The 24,034-nt window shown below is 42.2% G+C and overlaps 1 protein-coding gene across 3 annotated transcripts in view; it reads right to left on the reverse strand.

Moving 5' to 3' along the window:
* Window positions 1-24,034, reverse strand: part of LOC115134510 (transcription factor SOX-6-like) — a 174,054-nt gene that overhangs the window by 53,928 nt on the left and 96,092 nt on the right. For all 3 annotated transcript variants that reach the window (XM_029668558.2, XM_029668559.2, XM_029668556.2), the window contains exon 5: window positions 16,948-17,037. In XM_029668558.2, the coding sequence (XP_029524418.1) occupies window positions 16,948-17,037 (90 nt within the window). The remainder of the gene's footprint in view (window positions 1-16,947; window positions 17,038-24,034) is intronic.

Genomic DNA, 24,034 nt, shown 5'->3' on the forward strand with positions numbered 1-24,034 from the left:
GCACTCACGTCTGTAGACATGAAGTGTTTTGAAAGAATGGTTATGGCTCACATCAATACCATCATCACAGAAACCCTAGACCCACTCCAATTTGCAAACCGGCCCAAAATCTCCATTGCACTCCACACTGCCTTCGCCCACCTGGACAAAAGGAACACCTATGTGAGAATGCTATTCATTGACTTCAGCTCAGCGTTCAACACCATAGTACCCTCAAAGCTCATCAATAAGCTAAGGACCCTGGGACTAAACACCTCCCTCTGCAGCTGGATCCTGGACTTCCTGACGGCCGCCCCCAGGTGGTAAGGGTAGGTAACAACACATCCTCCACGCTGATCCTCAACACAGGGGCCCCTCAGGGGTGCGTACTCAGTCTCCTTACTCCTTAAGTTGAATTGGAACACTACTCCGAATCTACGCGGCTCATGGGATCTCGTAAAATGGAGAGGGAGGGCTAAGGGACGGAATTGGGATTGAGCCTTCAGCTTTCCAGTCAGCAGTCCCCGTTAGCAGTCCCCCCAAACTCTTGCATACATACACACACTCACATACACACACTCACATACACTACCGGTCAAAAGTTTTAGAACACTTACTCAATGAAGGGTTTTTCTTTATTTGTACTATTTTCTACATTGTAGAATAATAGTGAAGAAATCAAATCTATGAAATAACACATATGGAGTCATGTAGTACCCAAAAAAGTGTTAAACATATAAAAAATATATATATATTTGTAGCCACCCTTTGCCTTGACAGTTTTGCACACTCTTGGCATTCTCTCAACCAGCTTCACGAGGTAGTCACCTGGAATGCATTTCAATTAACAGGTGTGCCTTCTTAAAAGTTCATTTGTGGAATTTCTTTCCTTCTTAATGCATTTGAGCCAATCAGTTGTGTTGTGACAAGGTAAGGGTGATATACAGAAGATAACCCTATTTGGTAAAAGACCAAGTCCATATTATGGCAAGAACAGCTCACATAAGCAAAGAGAAATGACAGTCCATCATTACTTTAAGACATGAAGGTCAGTCAATATGGAACATTTCAAGAACTTTGAAAGATTCTTCAAATGCAGTCGCAAAAACCATCAAGTGTTATGATGAAACTGGCTCTCATGAGGATCGCCACAGGAATGGAAGGCCCAGAGTTACCTTTGCTGCAGAGGATAAGTTCATTACAGTTACCAGCCTCAGAAATTGCAGCCCAAAGAAATGCTTCACAGAGTTCAAGTAATAGACACATCTCAACATCAACTTTTCAGAGAAGACTGTGAATCAGGCCTTCATGGTCGAAGCTGGTTGAGAGAATGCCAAGAGTGTGCCAAGCTGTCATCAAGGCAAAGAGTGGCTATTTGAAGAATCTCAAACCTAAAATATATTTAGATTTGTTTAACACTGTTTTGGACACATATGATTCCATATGTGTTATTTCTTAGTGTTGATGTCCTCACTATTATTTTACAATGTAGATAGAAATAGAAAAATCCTTGAATGAGTACGTGTTCTAAAACTTTTGACCGGTAGTTTACACACACAATTGGTGTTGGACAATCAACCTACTCAATCACCCCCAACCGCCACCCCCTACACACACACACACACACACACACACACACACACACACACACACACACACACACACACACACACACACACACATTCCCTAAAGTGAATATTTCAATGCCAGGTGCAGTCACAGAACAATAATAGACATGCATATACATATACTGTATATGTATTTATTATGCCATGCGCAAAAACACATGCTAGACATTCATCAACTATAGCTGACAATAATAATAATAATAATTTCAGCCTTTTCTGCCTGTCAACTAACCATCCATCAGGATTATGGATGAAGTGTCATACCAGTTGAATTTACAAGCCAAACCAGGAACCAATTCCCTTTCTTTCTCTCCCTCTCTTGACTCTTTTGCTCCCCCGCGCCAAAACAACAAGAGAGCCTTGACCAATTTTGCATTAATACAATTGAAAACGGAAAACAGTGTAAACTTTAATCCACACACAAACAAAGACACACACACACACACACACACACACACACACACAGTACATACCATGACGTACTTGTACTTTTTTTTTTTTTACTATGGCTGGTTGTCCCACCTTCACAAACTTTAAGTGGCTGTGGATAAGAGTGTCTGCTAAATGACTCAAATGTAAATGTAATGATGATGAAATGAATATGTTCGTGGCGGGAGACCCCGTTTCTCTTGCCAAAAACATCATCATCATGTCAAAGGAACTCCTGTGTGTGTCAGCTTATTGCATTCCACGTCATGACTAACCTCCCTTCAGTAGCACACAACAAAAAGACCCAGACACCTGGCCCACGTACCATCGCTCCATCTGTCACAAGCAACACAATGTTTCAATTGAGAGCCGAGCTGGGGAACTCTATCTAGCTCAGGTGCTATGCACCTTTTTCATATGAGCTCACCTCTTCAATACATGTAAGTCAATGAACCTCAACTGCACAGGTTCCTTCCCAGCCCCAAATGTTTATCAATAAATAAAAAAAACAGCACAGATTTAAAAACCCAAGAGTGGTAGAGTAGACTGAATTTAACAGATATAATATTACAGATTTTCTCAGTCCGACAGGAAGAAAAATCTGGGAAAATATTATTAGATTTGTCCAGGCAAATTTAAAAAAATAACCTAACCTAACCTACCCCCTAACCTACCTACCTACCTACCTACCTACCTACCTACCTACCTACCTACCTACCTACCTACCTACCTACCTACCTACCTACCTACCTACCCTAACTACCTACCTACCTACCTACCTAACCTAACTACCTACCTACCTACCTAACCTAACTACCTACCTACCTACCTACCTAACCTACCTACCTAACCTAACTACCTACCTACCTACCTACCTACCTACCTACCTACCTACCTAACCTACCTACCTACCTACCTACCTACTTACTTACCAATCTATCTATCTCTCTTTCAGTGGTTAGGCCCCGTTCCATGTCAGCCATTAAGAAGTGAGTCGGCTGTTTGAAATTAATCACAGTGTTTTGGAGAGAGGACACAGCTGGTGGAACAGAGAGCGCTCTGTGTAGAGAGAGCGAGAGAGAGAGTGTGTGTGTGTGTGTACGTGCATTTCTGTGTGTGTGTGCATGTGGAGAGTCCATATAGTCGCTTCCTGTGGAGTTGGGGGATAGACCGGCATTGCTTTCCGCAGGGTGCAGATAGAAATGTAGTGAATAGAGTTTACACGATTCCTTATTCTACATGTCAGAGAGGCATATCTGTTCTACACTAACTATTTCTAGCTGAATGTTCCACAGCGTTGTGCCGTACTGAATGCAGCCCACATATTTGCACTGTGTGGGAAAATACCATAATGTTGCTCCCTCTGATGGGACCAGGGTTGTATTCATTAGGCACCAAATGGAATAACATTGACTGAATCATGGAGGGTCTACCTGATCTTGTCCAATAAGAAATACTAGTTTTCATTTTGCTACATCTTACACTAATGAATAGGACTCAGGTTTAAGGCTATATGGCCAGCAACGGCAAGCGGTACCGGAGCGCCAAGTCAAGGTCCAAAAGGCTTCTTCCCCCAAGCCATAAGACTTCTGAACAGCTAATCAAATGGCTACCCAGACTATTTGCATTGTCCCCCCCCCCCCCCACTCCCTATTTTATGCTGCTGCTACTCTCTGATTATTATCTATGCGTAGTCACTTTAACTCTACATACAGTACATGTACATATTACTTCAAATAAATTGACACATTGACTCTGTACCGGTACCCCCTGTATCTAGCCTCCACATTGACTCTGTACCGGTACCCCCTGTATCTAGCCTCCACATTGACTCTGTACCGGTACCCCCTGTATCTAGCCTCCACACTGACTCTGTACCGGTACCCCCTGTATATAACCTCCACATTGACTCTGTACCGGTACCCCCTGTATCTAGCCTCCACATTGACTCTGTACCGGTACCCCCTGTATCTAGCCTCGCTACCGTTATTTTATTGCTGCTCTTTAACCATTTGTTATTTTAACTTATCTATTTTTTACTGAACACTTATTTTTTTAAACTGCATTGTTGGTTAAGGACTTGTAAAGTAAGCATTTCACTGTAAGGTTGTTGTTGTATTCGGCGCGTGTGACAAATAACATTTGATTTGATTTGAACTGCATGGGAGAGAGAGAGAGAGAGAGAGAGAGAGAGAGAGAGAGAGAGAGAGAGAGAGATAAGAGAGAGAGAGAGATAAGAGGGAGAGAGAGTATACATGAGGAAAAAGGGTGAGGGAGAGAGAGACAGCTCCAGCTGCTTAAACATGAGAGTTGAAGTGAGGAGGTTCAATGTCAGTCCTGTTCCCACTCATGAGTGTTTCTGTACATTTTTTTTTACGCTTTCCACTGAGGAAATGCTTGCCATTTCTAAGGGGCCAATCTAAATGACGCTTTCAGAGTGCCGCTAAGAAGGAGCAGATTGATGAGGAATGAGAGGGCTGGACTCAGATAGCTCATCATGGGTGAGTCCTAAATGGCACCTTTACTGCATTCCCCACATAGTGCACAACTTTTGACCAGGACCCGTGCACTATGTAGGGAATAGAGTGCCATTTGGGACACATGGCTGTAATGTTAAAGCCAGGAGGGGTTTTCAAAAACAGCGCGTATAAATGTCCAGAACGTGTTGTGTAGCATGTTTTTAGAGTTTTGTATGATTATTCAGCTGGATATCAGTTTTTTTCCTGTGGTTTATAATAATTTTATCAGATGTTATATGTGTGTCTGGACAGAGCCTGCAGTCACTCAGACACTGAGGAGGCCCAGAATATGGTGAAATAAAAGAGAACTGTTTCAAATCAAAGTATTCCTGTCCAATATAGATGGATGTGTGTGTGTGTGTGTGTGTGTGTGTGTGTGTGTGTGTGTGTGTGTGTGTGTGTGTGTGTGTGTGTGTGTGTGTGTGATAATCAAGGCTATAAAACACTCTGTAAAACATATTGTCACCTCTGTAAGTCAGCTTTCATACAATGCACAGCCTCACAGCCACCCCTATAAGCATGTATAGAATGGACTAGATGTTAACCTATAACCACACTAAAGCACTTTTTTGATTTATCCATCAACATTCTGTGGGTCTCAATTCGTAGACCCTGTGCCTCGCCAACTTAAGGACGATGATGCATTTTCTCTCTCTGTGTGTGTGCCTGTGTGCGTGTGTTTTTCGGGATCAATATATCTGTGTTGTATTATATGTATGCAAGACGGAGCTGCTCTTCCTCCCGGGGAAGGACTGCCCATTCCATGATCTCGCCATCACGGTTGACAACTCCATTGTGTCCTCCTCCCAGAGCGCTAAGAACCTTGGCGTGATCCTGGACAACACCCTGTCGTTCTCAACTAACATCAAGGCGGTGGCCCGTTCTTGTAGGTTCATGCTCTACAACATCCGCAGAGTACGACCCTGCCTCACACAGGAAGCAGCGCAGGTCCTAATCCAGGCACTTGTCATCTCCCGTCTGGATTACTGCAACTCGCTGTTGGCTGGGCTCCCTGCCTGTGCCATTAAACCCCTACAACTCATCCAGAACGCCGCAGCCCGTCTGGTGTTCAACCTTCCCAAGTTCTCTCACGTCACCCCGCTCCTCCGCTCTCTCCACTGGCTTCCAGTTGAAGCTCGCATCCGCTACAAGACCATGGTGCTTGCCTACGGAGCTGTGAGGGGAACGGCACCTCAGTACCTCCAGGCTCTGATCAGGCCCTACACCCAAACAAGGGCAGTGCGTTCATCCACCTCTGGCCTGCTCGCCTCCCTACCACTGAGGAAGTACAGTTCCGCGCAGCCCAGTCAAAACTGTTCGCTGCTCTGGCCCCCCAATGTTGGAACAAACTCCCTCACGATGCCAGGACAGCGGAGTCAATCACCACCTCTTTCAGGAATACCTAGGATAGGATAAAGTCATCCTTCTCACCCCCCCCCCCCTTAAAAGATTTAGATGCACTATTGTAAAGTGGCTGTTCCACTGGATGTCTTAAGGTGAACGCACCAATTTGTAAGTCGCTCTGGATAAGAGCGTCTGCTAAATGACTTAAATGTAATGTAATGTAATGTATTTGAGGGTGTGTTTGTGAGAAAGAGAGAGAGAGAGAAAAAAAAGCATAATTGATATGGTATTCAAGTTTGCAACCCCTAAAGTAGATCCCGTCCGCTTAAACGGGCCTGTGTGCAATTCTACGTATCGCTCCTCCACCTGTGTATATTCACAAGCTAGTGCTTCATGATCTGTATCTTCACAATGAACGTGAGTTTGAATTGAACACAACACGCTAAAATCGTTTAGCTTTCCTAGCCCCGTGCTCATTCGCTTTCTTTGCATATCAGACCAAGTGAGAGGGCCAAGCTTCAGTCCCACATCACACACAAACCATCACATACACCAACTGACACGCACGAGTGCTTGGTTGACTATTATCCGAACAACGTTCTTTTCATTCTTTGTTTGTTCGTTTTGTTTCCTTCCATATTATGTCTATATCTGATAAGCTACCCAGGAATGGGATAAAAATAACCCATTAATATACTGTATGTAGATTTAGAAAAGAGGTTCATTAAATAACTTGCTAACATCAGATAACATTCATATATTGGCCATCTCTGAGACTCACTTAGATCATTAATTTGATGATAAAGCAGTAGCAATAGAAGGATATAACATCTACAGAAGAGACAGGAATGCCTATGGGGGAGGTGTTGCTGTATATATTCAGAGCCATATTCCTGTAAAGCTTAGAGAGAATCTCATGTATAAAGCTGTTGAAGTGTTGGGTTTGCAGGTGCACCTGCTTCATCTACAAATCAGAAGGGCTAGACAATCTGGACCCTCTCTTTCTAAAATTATCAGCCCGAAATTGTTGCAACCCCTATTACTTGCCTGTTCAACCTCTCTTTCGTATTGTCTGAGATCCCCAGAGATTGGAAAGCTGCCCCGGTCATCCCCCTCTTCAAAGGGGGAGACACTCTAGACCTAAACTGCCTTTCTAAGGTCTTCGAAAGCCAAGTTAACAAACAGATCACCGACCATTTAGAATCCCACTGTACCTTCTCCACTATGCAATCTGGTTTCCGAGCTGGTCATGAGTGCACCTCAGCCACGCTCAAGGTCCTAAACGATATCATAACCACCATCGATAAAAGACAATACTGTGCAGCTGTATTCATCAACCTGGCCAAGGCTTTCAACTCTGTCAATCACCACATTCTTATCGACAGACTCATCAGCCTTGGTTTCTCAAATGCCTCGCCTGGTTCACCAACTACTTCTCAGACAGAGTTCAGTGTGTCAAATCGGAGGGCATGTTGTCAAGGACCTCTGGCAGTCTCTATGGGGGTGCCACAAGGTTCAATTCTCGGGCCAACTCTTTTCTCTGTATACATCAATGATGTCGCTCTTGCTGGTGATTCTCTGATCCACCTCTACGCAGACGACACCATTCTGTATACTTCTGGCCCTTCTTTGGACACTGTGTTAACCTGTTGCTTCTACTCGGGACGCTTGCGTCCCAACTAGAGCTCTGGAAATGCAAATGCGCTACGCTAAATGCTAATAGTATTAGTTAAAACTCAAAAGTTCATTAAAATACACATGCAGGGTATCGAATTAAAGCTACACTCGTTGTGAATCCAGGCAACAAGTCAGATTTTTAAAATGCTTTTCGGCGAAAGCATGAGAAGCTATTATCTGATAGCATGCAACACCCCAAAAGACCCACAGGGGACGTAAACAAAATAATTAGCATTTCGGCGTTACACAAACCGCACAATAAAATAGAAAACATTCATTACCTTTCACCATCTTCTTTGTTGGCACTCCTAGATGTCCCATAAACACTATTTGGGTCTTTATTTCGATTAAATCGGTCCATATAAAGCCTAGATATCGTTATATGTAGACTGTGTGATAAACGAAAAAAACATCGTTTCAAAACGTAACGTCATTTTTTAAAATTCAAAAAGTCGACGATAAACTTTCACAAAACACTTCGAAATACGTTTGTAATGCAACTTTAGGTATTAGTAAACGTTAATAAGCGATAAAATTCATCAGGAGGCGATGTAAAGATCATTAGCTGTCCGTCTGGAAAAATATCCGGCTAGAAACTCAACGAAAATATCCGGTCCTAGACCGGATTAGATACGGTGTCCTGCATGTGTTTGACCAAGAAAAAACTCGAAGGGAAATGACAAGACTCTAGACACCGTGTGGAAGCTGTAGGTACTGCAACCTCAGTCAATTAATTGTGGTTCACCTTTATCAATGGGATCAAGTAGCGCATGGATATATTTTCCCATTTTCAGTGATCAGTTTTTCCTGTGCTTTTCGATGTAAATGCCGTTCTGGTAAAGCCACAGCAGTGATTTAACCAGTTTTTTAAACGTCTGAGTGTTTTCTATCCACACAGACTAAGCAAATGCATATACTATATTCCTGGCATGAGTAGCAGGGCGCTGAAATGTTGCGCGATTTTTAACAGAATGTTCAAAAAAGTAGAGGGTCGACTGAAGAGGTTAACTAACCTCCAGATGAGCTTCAATGCCATACAACTCTCCTTCGGTGGCCTCCAACTGCTCTTAAATGCAAGTAAATCTAAATGCATGCTACTCAACCGATCACTGCCCGCACATGCCCGCCTGTCCAACATCACTACTCTGGATGGTTCTGACTTAGAATATGTGGACAACTATAAATGCCTAGGTGTCTGGTTAGACTCTAAACTCTCCTTCCAGACTCACATTAAGCATATCCAATCCAAAATGAAATCTAGAATCGGCTTCCTATTTCGCAACAAAGCATCCTTCACTCGTGCTACCAAACATACCCTCGTAAAACTGACTATCCTGCTGATCCTTGACTTCGGCGATGTCATTTACAAAATAACCACCAACACTCTAGTCAGCAAATTGGATGCAGTCTATCACAGTGCCATCCATTTGCCACCAAAGCCCCATATACTACCCAACACTGCGACCTGTGTGCTCTCGTTGGCTGGCCCTCGCTTCATATTCGTCGCCAAACCCACTGGCTCCAGGTCATCTATAAGTCTTTGCTAGGTAAAGCCCAGCCTTATCTCAGCTCACTGGTCACCATAGCAACACCACCCGCAGCACGTGCTCCAGCAGGTATATTTCACTGGTCACCCCGAAAGCCAATTCCTCCTTTGGCTGCCTTTCCTTCCAGTTCTCTGCAGGCCAATGACTGGAACAAATTGCAAAAATCACTGAAGCTGGAGACCCATATCTCCCTCACTAACTTTAAGCACCACCTGTCAGAGCAGCTCACAGACCACTGCACCTGTGCATAGTCCATCTGTAAATAGCCCATCCAACTAGCTCATCCCCATACTGTTCCTTATTATTTTGCTCCTTTGCACCCCAGTATCTCTACTTGCACATTCATCTTCTGCACATCTATCACTCCAGTGTTTAATTGCTAAATTGTAATCATTTCGCCACTATGGCCTATTTATTGCATTACCTCCCTTATCTTAACTCATTTGCACGCACTCTATATAGACATTTTTCTCTATTTTGTTATTGACTGTATTTTTGTTTATTCCATGTGTAACTCTGTGTTGTTGTTTGTGTCGACACTGCTTTGCTTTATCTTGGCCAAGTCGCAGTTGTAAATGAGAACTTGTTCTCAACTAGCCTACCTGGTTGTATAAAGGTGAAATAAATAAAAACATCTAAAGCCTCAACTATTGGAGTGCTGCTATAGGCCACCAAGTGCTAACATTCCTTAACTGGATAACATATGTGCAATGCTTGATAATGTGTGTGATGTTAACAGAGCGATCTATTTTCTGGGTGACCTGAATATAGACTGCCTTTCATCAAGCTGTCCGCTCAAGGGAAAGCTGTAACCTGTAACCAGTGCCTGCAATCTGGTTCAGATTATTAATCAACCTACCAGGGTGATTACAAACAGTACAGGAACTATACTTTCACTTTATCATCCATGTGTATTGATCACATTTTTACCAATGCTGCAGAACTCTGCTCCAAAGCTGTATCCATACGCATTGGATGTACAGTCCATAATACAGTGGCCATATCTAGAAAAGACAAAGTTACAAAGGCTCGGCCTACAATAAGAGATCATGCAAAATGTTAAAAATATTTGTTGGTCTGATGTGTGTAATGAGGGGCATCCAGACGCTGCACTTAGTGCATTCATGAAATGCTTTCTTCCTGTTATTAATAAGCATGAAACTGACTGTTAAGAACTGTAAAGGCCCCGTGGATTGATGAAGAATTGTAAAGTTGTATGGTTGAGAGGGACGAGGCAAAAGGAGTAGTGAAAAAGTCTGGCTGCACATCCGATTGGCAAACTTACTGTAAATTGAGAAACGATGTGACAAAAAATGTTTTTAAATTAATAAAAAATTATATTATGAAACCAAGATACAATTTATAAAGTATGATGGGAAAAATCTTTGGAATAGTTTAAATGGAATTATGGGCAGAAAGACTACGTCAACTCCATCTTTCATTGAATCAGATGGCTCATTTATCACAAAAACCTTTTGTTGACCATTACTTTAAGTACTATTTCATTGGCAAAGTAGGCACATTTAGGAAAGAAATGCCAACAATAAACTGTGAGTCATCATATTCATGCATAAAATACCTAATAATGAATTTTGTAATTTAAGTGTCGGTAAGGTATTGACAATTTAGATAGCAAGCTACTGAGGATGGTAGCAGACTATATATTTTCATATCTTTAATCAATCTGGTAAAAAATGAGATTTTTTAAAAATCCTCAGACCTGGAGGGAAGCCAAAGTCATTCCGATACCCGAAAATGGTAAAGCATCCTTTGATTCTAACAGCCGACCAATCAGCTTACTGCCGACTCTTAGCAAACTTTACATTTTTATTTGTTTGACCAGATACAATGCTATTTCTCTTTCAGCATGCTTATAGAGAAGGGAACATATGTACTTCACTGACACAAATTACTGATGATTGGTTGAAAGAAATGGGTAATAAGAAGATTGTGGGAGCTGTAATGCAACCTTTGAAATTATTGACCATAACCTGTTATTGAAAAAATGTATGTGTTATGGATTTTCAACCTCTACCATATTGTGGATTTAGACCTGTCTATCTAATAGAACACAGAGGATTTTTTCTTTAATGGAAGCTTCTCTAATGTTAAACATGTAGAGTGATGTACCGCAGGGGCGCTCTCTTGGCCCTCTACTCTTTTCTATTTTAACTAATGACCAACCACTAGCATTAAAACAAAGCTTGTGCATGTTGATGATTCAACACTATACATTTCAGCAACCACAGTTAGTGAAATCTCTGCAACCCTAAACAAAGAGTTGGAGTTAGTTTTAGAATGGGTGGTCAGTAATAAACTAATCCTGAACATCTCTAAAACAATTGTATTTGCTACAAATCGTTTCCTAAATTCTAGACCTCAGATTAATCTGATCATGCATAATGTGGCTGCTGAGCAGGTTGAGAAGCCTACATAACTTTGGATTGTAAACCGTCATGGTCGAAACATATTGATTCAATGATTGTAAAGATGGGGAGAGGTCTGTCCGTCATAAAGAGATGCTCTGCTTATTTGACACCACACTTCACAAAGCAAGTCCTGCAGTCTCTAGTTTTATCTCATCTTGATTATTGCCCAGTCATATTGGCAGGTGCTTCCATGTAGCCATGTCTCTATGTAATATTATGTGCCTAGTCTGTTCTTGACTTGGCGATTGTGAAGACCTGGCATGTCTTGTAGGGTATGCATGGGTGTCCGAGCTGTGTGCTAGTAGTTTAAACAGACACCTCGGTGCATTCAGCATGTCAACACGTCTTACAACATCTCTCTTCCAATTTGAGCCATGAGAGGTTTACATACATATTATTAATGTTGGCTCTCTTCGTACATTTACGGGCCAGCCGTGCTGCCCTGTTCTAAGCCAATTGTAATTTTCCGAGGTATCTCTTTGTGGCACCTAACCACGAATGAACAGTAGTCCAGGTGCAACAAAACTAGAGCCTGTAGGACCTGCCTTGCTGATAGTGTTGTTAAAAAAGCAGAGGAGGCTTTATTATGGACAGACTTCTTCTCATCTTCACTACTGTTGTATCAACATGTTTTGACCATGACAGTTTACAAACCATTTCCACATTATGTATTACAAGATTTGGTTGAGGTTTATGGTTTAGTGAATGATTTGTCACAAATACAATGCTTTTAGTTTTTTTTAAATATTTAGGACTAACTTATTCCATGCCACCCATTCTGAAACCAACTGCAGCTCTTTGTTAAGTGTTGCAGTGATTTCACTCACTGTAGTAGCTAACGTGTATAATATTGATTCATCTGCATACATAGACACACTGGCTTTACTCAAGACCAGTAGCATGTCATTAGTAAAGATTGAAAAAAGTAAGGGGCCTGGACAGCTGCCCTGGGGAATTCCTGATTCTACCTGGATTATGTTGGACAGGCTTCCATTAAAGAAGACCCTCTGTGTTCTGTTAGACAGGTAACTTTTATTCACAATATAGCAAGGGAAGTAAAGTCATTACCGATACGTTTTTCCATCAGCCGACTATAATAAAACATCTAATAAAATACCAATACCAAAATAAAAACAAGTACATTTACCCCACCTCATTTATATGCTCGTAAATGTTATTTCTGATGCATACAAACATTAGAAAGTGGACAGCTTTTTTGTACAGGTACTCAAAGTTACAATTACAACCTGGACAGGAAAAGGTTTACTGCTAAACCAATTGTGAGAAATAGGTGTGTGGTTAGACTGTTTCCCTATATATGGATAAATACATGCATAATGGTAACAGCTTTCACCAAGCAAGAGGAGAAATCTTCTGTCTTGATAAGAAGTTCTTACATTATATTGTATTTGTAAAGGTTTCCTGAAGGACCCCTGAACGTTCTTAGGAGGTTTTGTATAGTTTGTAGTTGGTTGCAGAGGATGTTTTTAGGACATTCTTTGGACATTGTGTCATGGTCCCCCGTTGGTTTCGTCACGTGATGGTCACATGTGTCCCAAACCATTACAGGCAAAGTCATTAAATGGTATGGGCGTTTTAATGTTAGTGGTAAACTGTTCAGCTAAAACTGTGTAGAAATATTTCATCAATGACAATATGATTCCATTTGGCATGATCACTTAGTACTGATTTTCAATATCACCCCACCAGGGATTAGATTTCACAACCTCTGGATTTGGGGTTATATTGATCTTTCTGCTGCGCCACCAACGCTGTAGAATTTCATAAGTCCCCTACACATTCATGACCTATAATGCATCTCTGCACACAGCAAAAGAATGCCAACTGCACTGCTATTTTAGTAACCTGACTATTCTCTAATCTGACCTATTTCAGAAATTTTAAATGAGGGTTTTCATGTTAGTTGTCTAATATTGGTGGGGCATATTATTCTGTTTTAATGGTATTCCCGAGTCACTGTGATAAACATCATAGTTTTTCTTCAGTGTATTTTTAACAGAGCTGAGAACGCACTTTGAACTGCAAAGTGTAGGAATAGGCCTGCAGCTGAAATCATTAATTGACATGGTGGCGTAGCAGGAAAACCGCAACACTGTGAAGCAAGAGGTTGTGTGTTTGAATCCCATGTGAGTACATGTTAAGTAATAATTACCATATGAATAAACATACACAATGTAATCGTGGGTCAAATATGTATGTTAAAAGCACTGTGGGTGTCCCAAGCATTGCCAAGATACAAAGAGCTGTGACTGCATCCGTGTTTCACCAATCAGGGCTTTGATGGGCTTGGCAACAAGTAACAAAGGGTGATAGGTAAAATATTTAAAAAATTGGGCGGGAGAATGTTTCTTTGCAACCATCAGGTGACGTCCCCGGGACAAAGCGGGAAGTCGAAAAAAAACTTCCAGGGGACCATGACACAACATGCTGACGACTTTAGTTGACCATTTCATAACGACTCATTATTATCTCACAGCTTTAGAGAACGTTCCCATCTATCTAATTAGGTCATTAACTAACATTTTCATAGGAATGTTCCTGTGTGTTTTCAATATATCAAATATAACTTACCCAGAACGTGGTTACAATGTTATCAGGACATAACATATTAATGTTCTATACACGTTAAATGAGAACGTTGCTCTTCACAGATGAATCCCAGTTTCAACTGTACCGGGCAGATGGAATCATGAGGCCGAGCGGTTTGCTGATGTAAATGTTGTGATCAGAGTGCCCCATGGTGACAGTCAAGTTATGGTATGGACAGGCATAAGCTACAGACAATGAACCCAATTGCATTTTATCGATGGCATTTGAATGCACAGAGATAACGTGACGAGATCCTGAGGCCCATTGTCGTGCCATTCATCCGCCACCATCACCTTATGTTTCAGCAAGATAATGCACGGCCCCATTTACAGTGCCTTGCGAAAGTATTCGGCCCCCTTGAACTTTGCGACCTTTTGCCACATTTCAGGCTTCAAACATAAAGATATAAAACTGTATTTTTTTGTGAAGAATCAACAACAAGTGGGACACAATCATGAAGTGGAACGACATTTATTGGATATTTCAAACTTTTTTAACAAATCAAAAACTGAAAAATTGGGCGTGCAAAATTATTCAGCCCCCTTAAGTTAATACTTTGTAGCGCCACCTTTTGCTGCGATTACAGCTGTAAGTCGCTTGGGGTATGTCTCTATCAGTTTTGCACATCGAGAGACTGACATTTTTTCCCATTCCTCCTTGCAAAACTGCTCGAGCTCAGTGAGGTTGGATGGAGAGCATTTGTGAACAGCAGTTTTCAGTTCTTTCCACAGATTCTCGATTGGATTCAGGTCTGGACTTTGACTTGGCCATTCTAACACCTGGATATGTTTATTTTTGAACCATTCCATTGTAGATTTTGCTTTATGTTTTGGATCATTGTCTTGTTGGAAGACAAATCTCCGTCCCAGTCTCAGGTCTTTTGCAGACTCCATCAGGTTTTCTTCCAGAATGGTCCTGTATGTGGCTCCATCCATCTTCCCATCAATTTTAACCATCTTCCCTGTCCCTGCTGAAGAAAAGCAGGTCCAAACCATGATGCTGCCACCACCATGTTTGACAGTGGGGATGGTGAGTTCAGGGTGATGAGCTGTGTTGCTTTTACGCCAAACATAACGTTTTGCATTGTTGCCAAAAAGTTCAATTTTGGTTTCATCTGACCAGAGCACCTTCTTCCACATGTTTGGTGTGTCTCCCAGGTGGCTTGTGGCAAACTTTAAACAACACTTTTTATGGATATCTTTAAGAAATGGCTTTTTTCTTGCCACTCTTCCATAAAGGCCAGATTTGTGCAATATACGACTGATTGTTGCCCTATGGACAGAGTCTCCCACCTCAGCTGTAGATCTCTGCAGTTCATCCAGAGTGATCATGGGCCTCTTGGCTGCATCTCTGATCATTCTTCTCCTTGTATGAGCTGAAAGTTTAGAGGGACAGCCAGGTCTTGGTAGATTTGCAGTGGTCTGATACTCCTTCCATTTCAATATTATCGCTTGCACAGTGCTCCTTGGGATGTTTAAAGCTTGGGAAATCTTTTTGTATCCAAATCCGGCTTTAAACTTCTTCACAACAGTATCTCGGACCTGCCTGGTGTGTTCCTTGTTCTTCATGATGCTCTCTGCGCTTTTAACGGACCTCTGAAACTATCACAGTGCAGGTGCATTTATACGGAGACTTGATTACACACAGGTGGATTGTATTTATCATCATTAGTCATTTAGGTCAACATTGGATCATTCAGAGATCCTCACTGAACTTCTGGAGAGAGTTTGCTGCACTGAAAGTAAAGGGGCTGAATAATTTTGCACGCCCAATTTTTCAGTTTTTGATTTGTTAAAAAAGTTTGAAATATCCAATAAATGTCGGTCCACTTCATGATTGTGTCCCACTTGTTGTTGATTCTTCACAAAAAAATACAGTTTTATATCTTTATGTTTGAAGCCTGAAATGTGGCAAAAGGTCGCAAAGTTCAAGGAGGCCGAATACTTTCGCAAGGCACTGTATGTCTCAAGGATCTGTACACAATTCCTGGAAGCTGAAGATGTCCCAGTTCTTCCATGGCCTGCATACTCACCAGACATGTCACCCATTGAGCATGTTTGGGGTGCTCTGGATCAACGTGTACGACAGCGTGTTCCAGTTCCCGCCAATATCCAGCAACTTCGCAGGACAACATTCCACAGGCCACAATCAACAGCCTGATCAACTCAATGCAAAGGAGATGTGTTGTGCTGCATGAGGCAAATGGCGGTCACACCAGATAACGACTGGTTTTCTGATCCACGACCCTACCTCCTTTTTTAAAGGTATCCGTGACCAACAGATGCATATCTTTATTCCCAGTCATGTGAAATCCATAGATTAGGGCCTAGTACATTTTTTTTCAATTGCCCGATTTCCTGATATGAACTGTAACTCAGTAAAATCAGAGAAATTGTTGAATTAAAAAAAAAAATTTAACTTTATTTTACTAGGCAAGTCAGTTCAGAAAAATTCTTATTTTCAATGACGGCCTAGGAACAGTGGGTTAACTGCCTGTTCAGGGGCAGAATGACAGATTTGTACCTTGTCAGCTCGGGGATTCGAACTTGCAACCTTTCGGTTACTAGTCCAACGCTGCATGTTGCATCTCTTTTTTTGTTCAGTGTAAATCTGAATGTAAATCTGAATGTATACATTTAAGATATAGAACATATCACACCATCACCCATGTGTCCACACCTCCACCATCCACTGCTTTTAGAATTGTAGAAGTAGTGAACGAGTGCACATTTCAGGAGAAAGGAGGTATTATTGGGACGCAGCCTGTGAATAACAGCCGTCTCACCTTTGACCTCTCCTAGGAGCTCGCTGGCATTCAGTCTGTCCCTCCTGTCTTTCCAGTCCCTGGACAGAAGTGTCTCCGCACAGGTAGACTCTACGGAAGGAGAGAGGAACACGCAAGTCAGTAACTTGGTTCTTTCAAACAAGGCACGTGTTATACCCTAAGCAGAATGTAATGGGAACTAATACACCACTCTGAATCTTTCAATGGGACTTTTTTGCTTCTCTGAGGCAAGACAAGAATATTGTGATTAGCCTTCATCTTTATGCATCCAGTTTTAAACTTTTCACCCGACATAACCCCTAAGAGGCTTGTGTGTGTGTGTGTGTGTGTGTGTGTGTGTCTTGTGTGTTCTTGGATACATGCTGTTGTGTACCTGTGTGCATGAGTCTATCTTCCAGAGAATCCTATCACAGTCGTAAACCCCATGAGGACAGTTTCATTCCTCAGTGAGATCGGAGAAGTCTAGCAGTCAGGATGGCATTTTTCGCTTCCAGTATTTTTTTTTAAAACAAAAGGCTTTCTAGATGAAAAATGGTTAAGTGGACAATGGCTCATTTGTGAGAATGTATCCTAACAAAAGGACCAGCATTCATAAGCATATGAGCATTGTGAATGGCTTAATGTTTGGTTTGAGAGGTTTGTGCATGTAGGCTATTGTGGTCATGAGGCCCTTGCCGGGGGAACACAACTTACTTAGCATGTGTCTCAAATGGCACCCTATTCCCTATGTGGTTCACCACTTTTGACTGGAGCCCTATGGGCCTTGGTAAACAAAATAAAGAATTGCACTATATAGGGAATAGGGTACCATTTGAGCCATACCGTTATTCAGTCCCATTAAAGCCTAGTTTACACTGGATTATGATTATTGTAAATAAATTCATGGATCACATGGGATCAACACGAGCAATGGTCAACATAGGGAGGCAATGTGCGTGTCCCAAATGATGCCCTATTCCCTACATAGTTCACTCCTTTTGACCAGGGAGTTAGGGTGCCATTTGCAGCCCATAACAAACAGCGACGGAACGTAAATGCTTACAAAAGAGGTTTTCAAAATGTAATTCCAAAAGCCTTTCCCACCCTGTATACTCAAAACAGAGAATTTCCAAGACTGATCCCTAATAACAAGATAGTTGATACAATTTTGCTGTCAAAATCCTGCGTAATTTGTGGATGGTTTGTCATCTAACCACTAGGCAGATAGCAAGGTAAAAATCTGTCGTTCTGTACTCTGAACAAGGCAGTTAACCCACTGTTTCCCGGTAGGCCATCATTGCAAATAAGAATTTGTTCTTAACTGACTTGCCTAGTTAAATAACATTTTTAATTAAAAAAATCTCAAACTGAAAGTATGCCAAGCTTGATATGTACTGTTTATATTTGGCTAATTTTAACTTTTTACAACCAAGGGAAGAGAATGTCTTTCCCTCACTATGAGAGTTAAACACACACAGTCTGCTAGGCTTTGCATAAAGTAGAATTAGAGGGAGGATTTATTGACTCACTTAGGGAATAACATGCAATCTAATAATTCTACTCTGCATCCGTGCTTCGCGGCTGTCCGAGGGAAACGTGTGTGTTTGTGTGTGTATACCTGCACTGTAAGACCGTTCTGTAATCTCAACAGTAAAACACTGTAAAATGCACAGTAAAATGCTGTACATGTTGTTTTACAGCATTAATGCTGTAGATAGCACTGTATTATGGGAACAATGCTGGAAAATACTGTTATTAACTAAGAATCCTGTAAAAATCCTGTAACACATTATTTTTTACAGTAACAGCTTATGCCTACTGTAGATTCAAATGATCAGTTTCAGGCGCCAACCTCATGCTGTTAGGTGACTATTTTTGTAAATATCTTCTTGAAACGGCTGTGAAGTGGAAGCATATTTTCAGCAGCTGGTGGTTCGGAACCTTGACTTGTTTTATAAGTCTCTTTTTTGCTAGCCAACGTTGAATTACTGCATGTTTTCTTAGCTAACCTAGCTAGATGGCTAACGTTTGAGATAGCTAGCGCAAGTTGACACAAGCCATTTCAGTCGGCTCTAAATTGCTCGTAAACATCTCGCTGTGAGACCTAGAAAACAAAAGAAGAAGATGATAATCGTTGTGATGATAAGCTTTTAGATACACCTCTTAGTGCCACAGAGAATAAATTGAGCGCAGATTCGTGACCGTTATGTTTTTACCATTACTACAGAGAAAGTGGCTTGTTTCTAGCAGTTCAAAAGATATTACCCATATTATAACTGCTGCAACTGTTTTTTTTCTTCTTCAGATTGACGGGACGCATTCTATACATGAACCAAGCCATGGGCCGTTAAACTACCCGCAAGCCGCTAAATTCCATACTAATGACCAGTGCACCAGTGTCGTATTGAGGTACCTGCCGACCTAAGGTGCTTGCAACACAGGACAGCTGTAACACAGTGTCGCTGGCAGTAGCTAGTAAAATGGCCAATTGTTTATATTATATCTCAAGTAGGAAAACAGCCTACATAATAAATAACTAATGTTGGTAGCCACCTAGATGTCACCATGATACGGTCTACTGAATGGGGAGAGCGTGAACGGCAACAACACCGGGACACAGTGTCCTCCTGTGATTTGGATCACTCTGCTCTCAGCTGTGCCGACATACGTCATAGTTTTGCAGGCCAGGAGTGTCCGTATGGCCTCTCCTGTTTAATTTAAACAGCACTGTTTCATAATGTGACAGTATTAGTTAAACCTGTTCGCTTTACTAATCGAATGCAAACGCTTGGTGGCACGGGAAGAAAATAAAATGTTGTGAGTCTGGTATAATAAGCTGGGATATTGTGAAGGCTATTGCAATGTTTTATTTAGTTAGCTAGGATTCGAAGTAGGTCTGTATAGCGGTCTTACTTGTATTTGTTCAACGACTCAATTGATGTCGTGTGGCTGTACAGGTTCCTAGTTCTCAAATCAACCCAAGAAGATGAACCCTGAAGATGGGACAAAGTGCTTGGCAAGGTGGCCCAGAGGAAGTCAGCTGTTCTCAACCGCTGCCTTGCCCCATTCTACCAAGAGCTCGCAGAGTTTGAATGAATGAAGACCTCTGGTGAGGTAAGTACACACACACACACACACACACACACACACACACACACACACACACACACACACACACACACACACACACACACACACACACACACACACACACACACACACACACACACACACACACACGACACCAGCTTGATATGCCCCCTGTCTTTTTACCCACAGGGTAACAGCCCAGGTGTGCTCGGTCTCTGATTCTATTATGAATTTCTCTATGCTTGTCCTAGGGGTGAGAAATAGCTGAGAAAATACAAACTGAGGAGGATTGTTATGGAGACCCATGAGGAGCAGATGATGCCATGCTGACTTCTCTCTCTCTCCTGGATGCTCTGCTCCTCAAATGGAGTTGCCCCTGATCATAGATCTAGGATTGTACCCAATCTAGGATTGTACCCAATCCTAATTTCAACTCCCTCCCGCTTTGTCTCTCTCTCTCTCTCTCCACCCACACCCCCACACAATATATTGTTTAGATTGCAATGATGCTCTCATTTGTGTTAACCATTTATACTTCTATTGTCAAGTCGGTTGTTTACTTTGTTGCTAATGCTGTTGCCAATTTGAATAAACACATTTTATGTACAAATGTATTGTTTTCTTACATTTTACTACTTCAATAGTGCTGAGCGATTAGTGCCATTTACAGTCGGTTTGGTTTCGGTTCTATTATTAAAACATCATCCCTGATTTCGGTTTTGATTATTTGGGTTGAATGCTGTAACACACACAAAAAAAAGTCCCATGACGGTAGTGACTGCCCATTACTCACTTATTAACCATCATTTATTCACATTACTTTAATAAAATATTTCACTTGTGTACATAACAGTTGTTTTATTTGATGACTTTATATAATTGAATTCCAAGAAATCTCTGTATTTCGTAGTTCTTCAAAGTAAATAGGGGATACTTTTATGACTGCTGAATACCAACTATCAATCACTTAGATCATGTATTTTCAGGTAGAGATACCCCTCGAAGCTACAGCTGCTCTCTATATCCCCTCATGATTGTGCAATCTTCTGTCTCCTCCAAAACAGGCGTAAAAAAAACACAGACCAGACAAGTAGATGTGCAAAGGATTATGGTCATTGTAGTTAATTACCACATTTGATGCACTAAACTATGTAGAATATTGGCCTGCTGAAAACTACAACTCCCTACTACATCGCCCAATTCAGGCTGGATCTGATTTATCTTTAGAGAAACTGTGAAATTTGCGCATTGAGTTCACAAAAAGAAAAAAAAAACTAAATGGAATTAAAATAATTTAACCGACTTAGGCCAATCAGTTGTTTAAAAAACTAAATTGTGGTTAATCGCTCAGCACTAGGGAGAATGTCACTGTACGTTTACAGCATTACAGAATTGAGCTGGCAACTCTGGTGCCAGTATAATGCTGTACATTTAAAGGGAGAAGTTTTACAGTGTGTACATTACGTGCACACGCATGTGTGTGTGACGGTTATCCACGATTTATAAGCCTCAAACTGATAAACACATCTGAAAAGAGAAGGAGGAAGGAAGAGCAAGAGGCAGAGGAATGGAGAGGAGAAGAGAGGAGGAAATGGTGTGTTTAACCCTGGATGGGTCTCTATCTCTCCCTCCTTTCTTAACCCTACAGAATGGGGATCAAGTGCTGTTTAGATTGGGGACTGGATAAAAATTCCACACTCACTCTCCTTCCCCTAATAGAGGGGATATTCAAATGATGAATGACTTATGAACAAGGTCCAGAGAAGTGAGGGAGAAGGGGAAGGATGGATAAGGGGAGCGGGGGAGAAGAGGAAAAAGGAGAGAGTGGGGCGAGAAGAGGTAGGAGAAGAGGAGAAAGAGGAGGAGAAGAAAGAGGAGAATAAGGTGGGAGGAAAGCCCCACGGTGCTTCTATTGGTTGCTAAACCACACACACAGACAACGCTGTCATTGTAAATCTGTGGAGCCCAGCCAGCCAGCCAAGTATCAGAGATTGGGTTTGGTGTAAACAGACTTTTTATCACCTGGCTGTCTCAGCGTTGTGCCAAAAGCAAGTGTTTATGGTGTTTAACAGAAACCCCAGGCGTGTAATGGTGTGCGGCATGCAGGCGTCAACAGTCGTGGAGGGAGGACACTGCCAGGAGTTTAAGAGCCGAGCCTTTACTGTCTACAGTAGCCTAGCATGAGGTCACCACTCGGAAAGAAAATAATGATATCTCTCCTCTCTCTCTCTCTTTCCCTTGCTTTCTCTCAAGCACGCACGCGCGCACTCGCGCACGCATGCACACACACACTCACGCATGCACACACACACACATACACTAGCAGTTGTCCTAAACGCTAATTTAAGGTTCGTTTTTTTTTTTTTACCCTCCCAACAGTTATTGCATGATACCTACAGCACTGAAGCTTAAATAAGAGAACCATTGAGATCCCCCACCCAATTCTAAATCAATCAATATACACAAATGAGCAATATCAACTCTTCTTCCAACCCACAGCAAATGGAGTGGGTAGAGCAACGAATTAACAACGTTTGCTCAGCTACCATCTACTGTTAGTCCACTTCTTATTTAAGAGGGCGGATCAGACACATGCACTATAACTAGTTCAGAAGGGGGGGTCAGTACTCAATGTTGCACTGCAGTTGGAGAGAAGGAGAGAAAGACAGAGAGCAAGAGGACAGAGAGTGAAGTGAGAGGCAGAGAGACAGAGAGGCAGAGAGACAGAGAGGCAGAGAGGCAGAGAGACAGAGAGGCAGAGAGGCAGAGAGACAGAGAGACAGAGATAGAGAGAGAGCAGCTGGGCTGAACAGCTGGCCAGGAGGATTTATGTCGGAGTGAAATAAAACTCAACATATGTCCAAACACAAGAGAGGCCAGAGAGGAAAGGAGAGATCCTCTCTTTAGCACATACAGCACAGCCACTAACATACAGTACACGCACACAAACACACACACAAGTGCTGCCCCCCCTCGAGATACAACCAAACTTCACACACGGCTCTGTTCTGTCTCACACAAGTAGCCTAAGGATTCAAGCAAATGTGTGTACTGAAGCCAGCTAGCCACTACAAGAGCTAAGTGCTGTAAAACCATTAGAGTCTGAGTCAGATGTGTGTTGTGCGTGTTAGCGCCGTGTCCATTACAGAGACACTATTTTCATCTGTCAGATGACACCTGCTCTGCCTCTCTCTCTCTCTTGTTCGAGCTGCCAGCCACGGGCTCCAGGGTGAAGTTTCTCTTCGGTACAGCTCTAGGGTCAGCTAGGCCTCCCCAATCCTAACCTTAACCATTAGTGGGGGAAAAAAATACAAAACTGACTCAAGATCAGCATCTTGGGTGAACTTCACCCTGGTCTAAACGTTGGGCCATGGTTGGTGAATGCCTGCAAGCTGCTCCTTTAGAGAGGGTGGATGGGGGCTGGATGAAAGAGGGTAGCAGCATACTAGCCTCCCTGTATGACCTCATCAACTGACCAGCATCTGACCCACAAGCTTCCACCCTATAGCCATTCTCCACTTCCACTCTCTTCATGTTCCAATTCTTTCCCCCGATGTACGCACTTGAATCCGGTTGGATTAGGTATATGAAGGGAAGTGAAAAAGTGCCCAGAAGGGTAGAAATGTAGGGAATTGGGACGCACACACAGTTTTCTGGTATAAAACGGCTGCTGTGCTTCATCCCGTTGGGTGCGGCTACATTGGCAGTTGCAGATAGAAATGCTTCGTATGGAGCTGACATGAGTCCATAGTCTACACGACCGACCGAGGCAAATCTGTTCTAATACCGTACGGTCCATTTCTCGCCGAACCTTCTGTAAAGTTGAACCCCAGTGAACGAATGTCATCCTGTTCTGGGTCGACCTCGGTTATTTGTGTGACAGTCACGGCGGTCAGTCGTACAGTAGCACAATTATAGCACGAAGGAACGTAAATACTAAGCTTTCAACCCTCAACTTATAACCCAGCCTCGACTTATACAGTGGGGTCCAAAAATGATTGACAACCTTGATAAAAAT

This window comes from Oncorhynchus nerka, linkage group LG9a (assembly GCF_034236695.1).
Source record: "Oncorhynchus nerka isolate Pitt River linkage group LG9a, Oner_Uvic_2.0, whole genome shotgun sequence".
NCBI lineage: Eukaryota > Metazoa > Chordata > Actinopteri > Salmoniformes > Salmonidae > Oncorhynchus > Oncorhynchus nerka.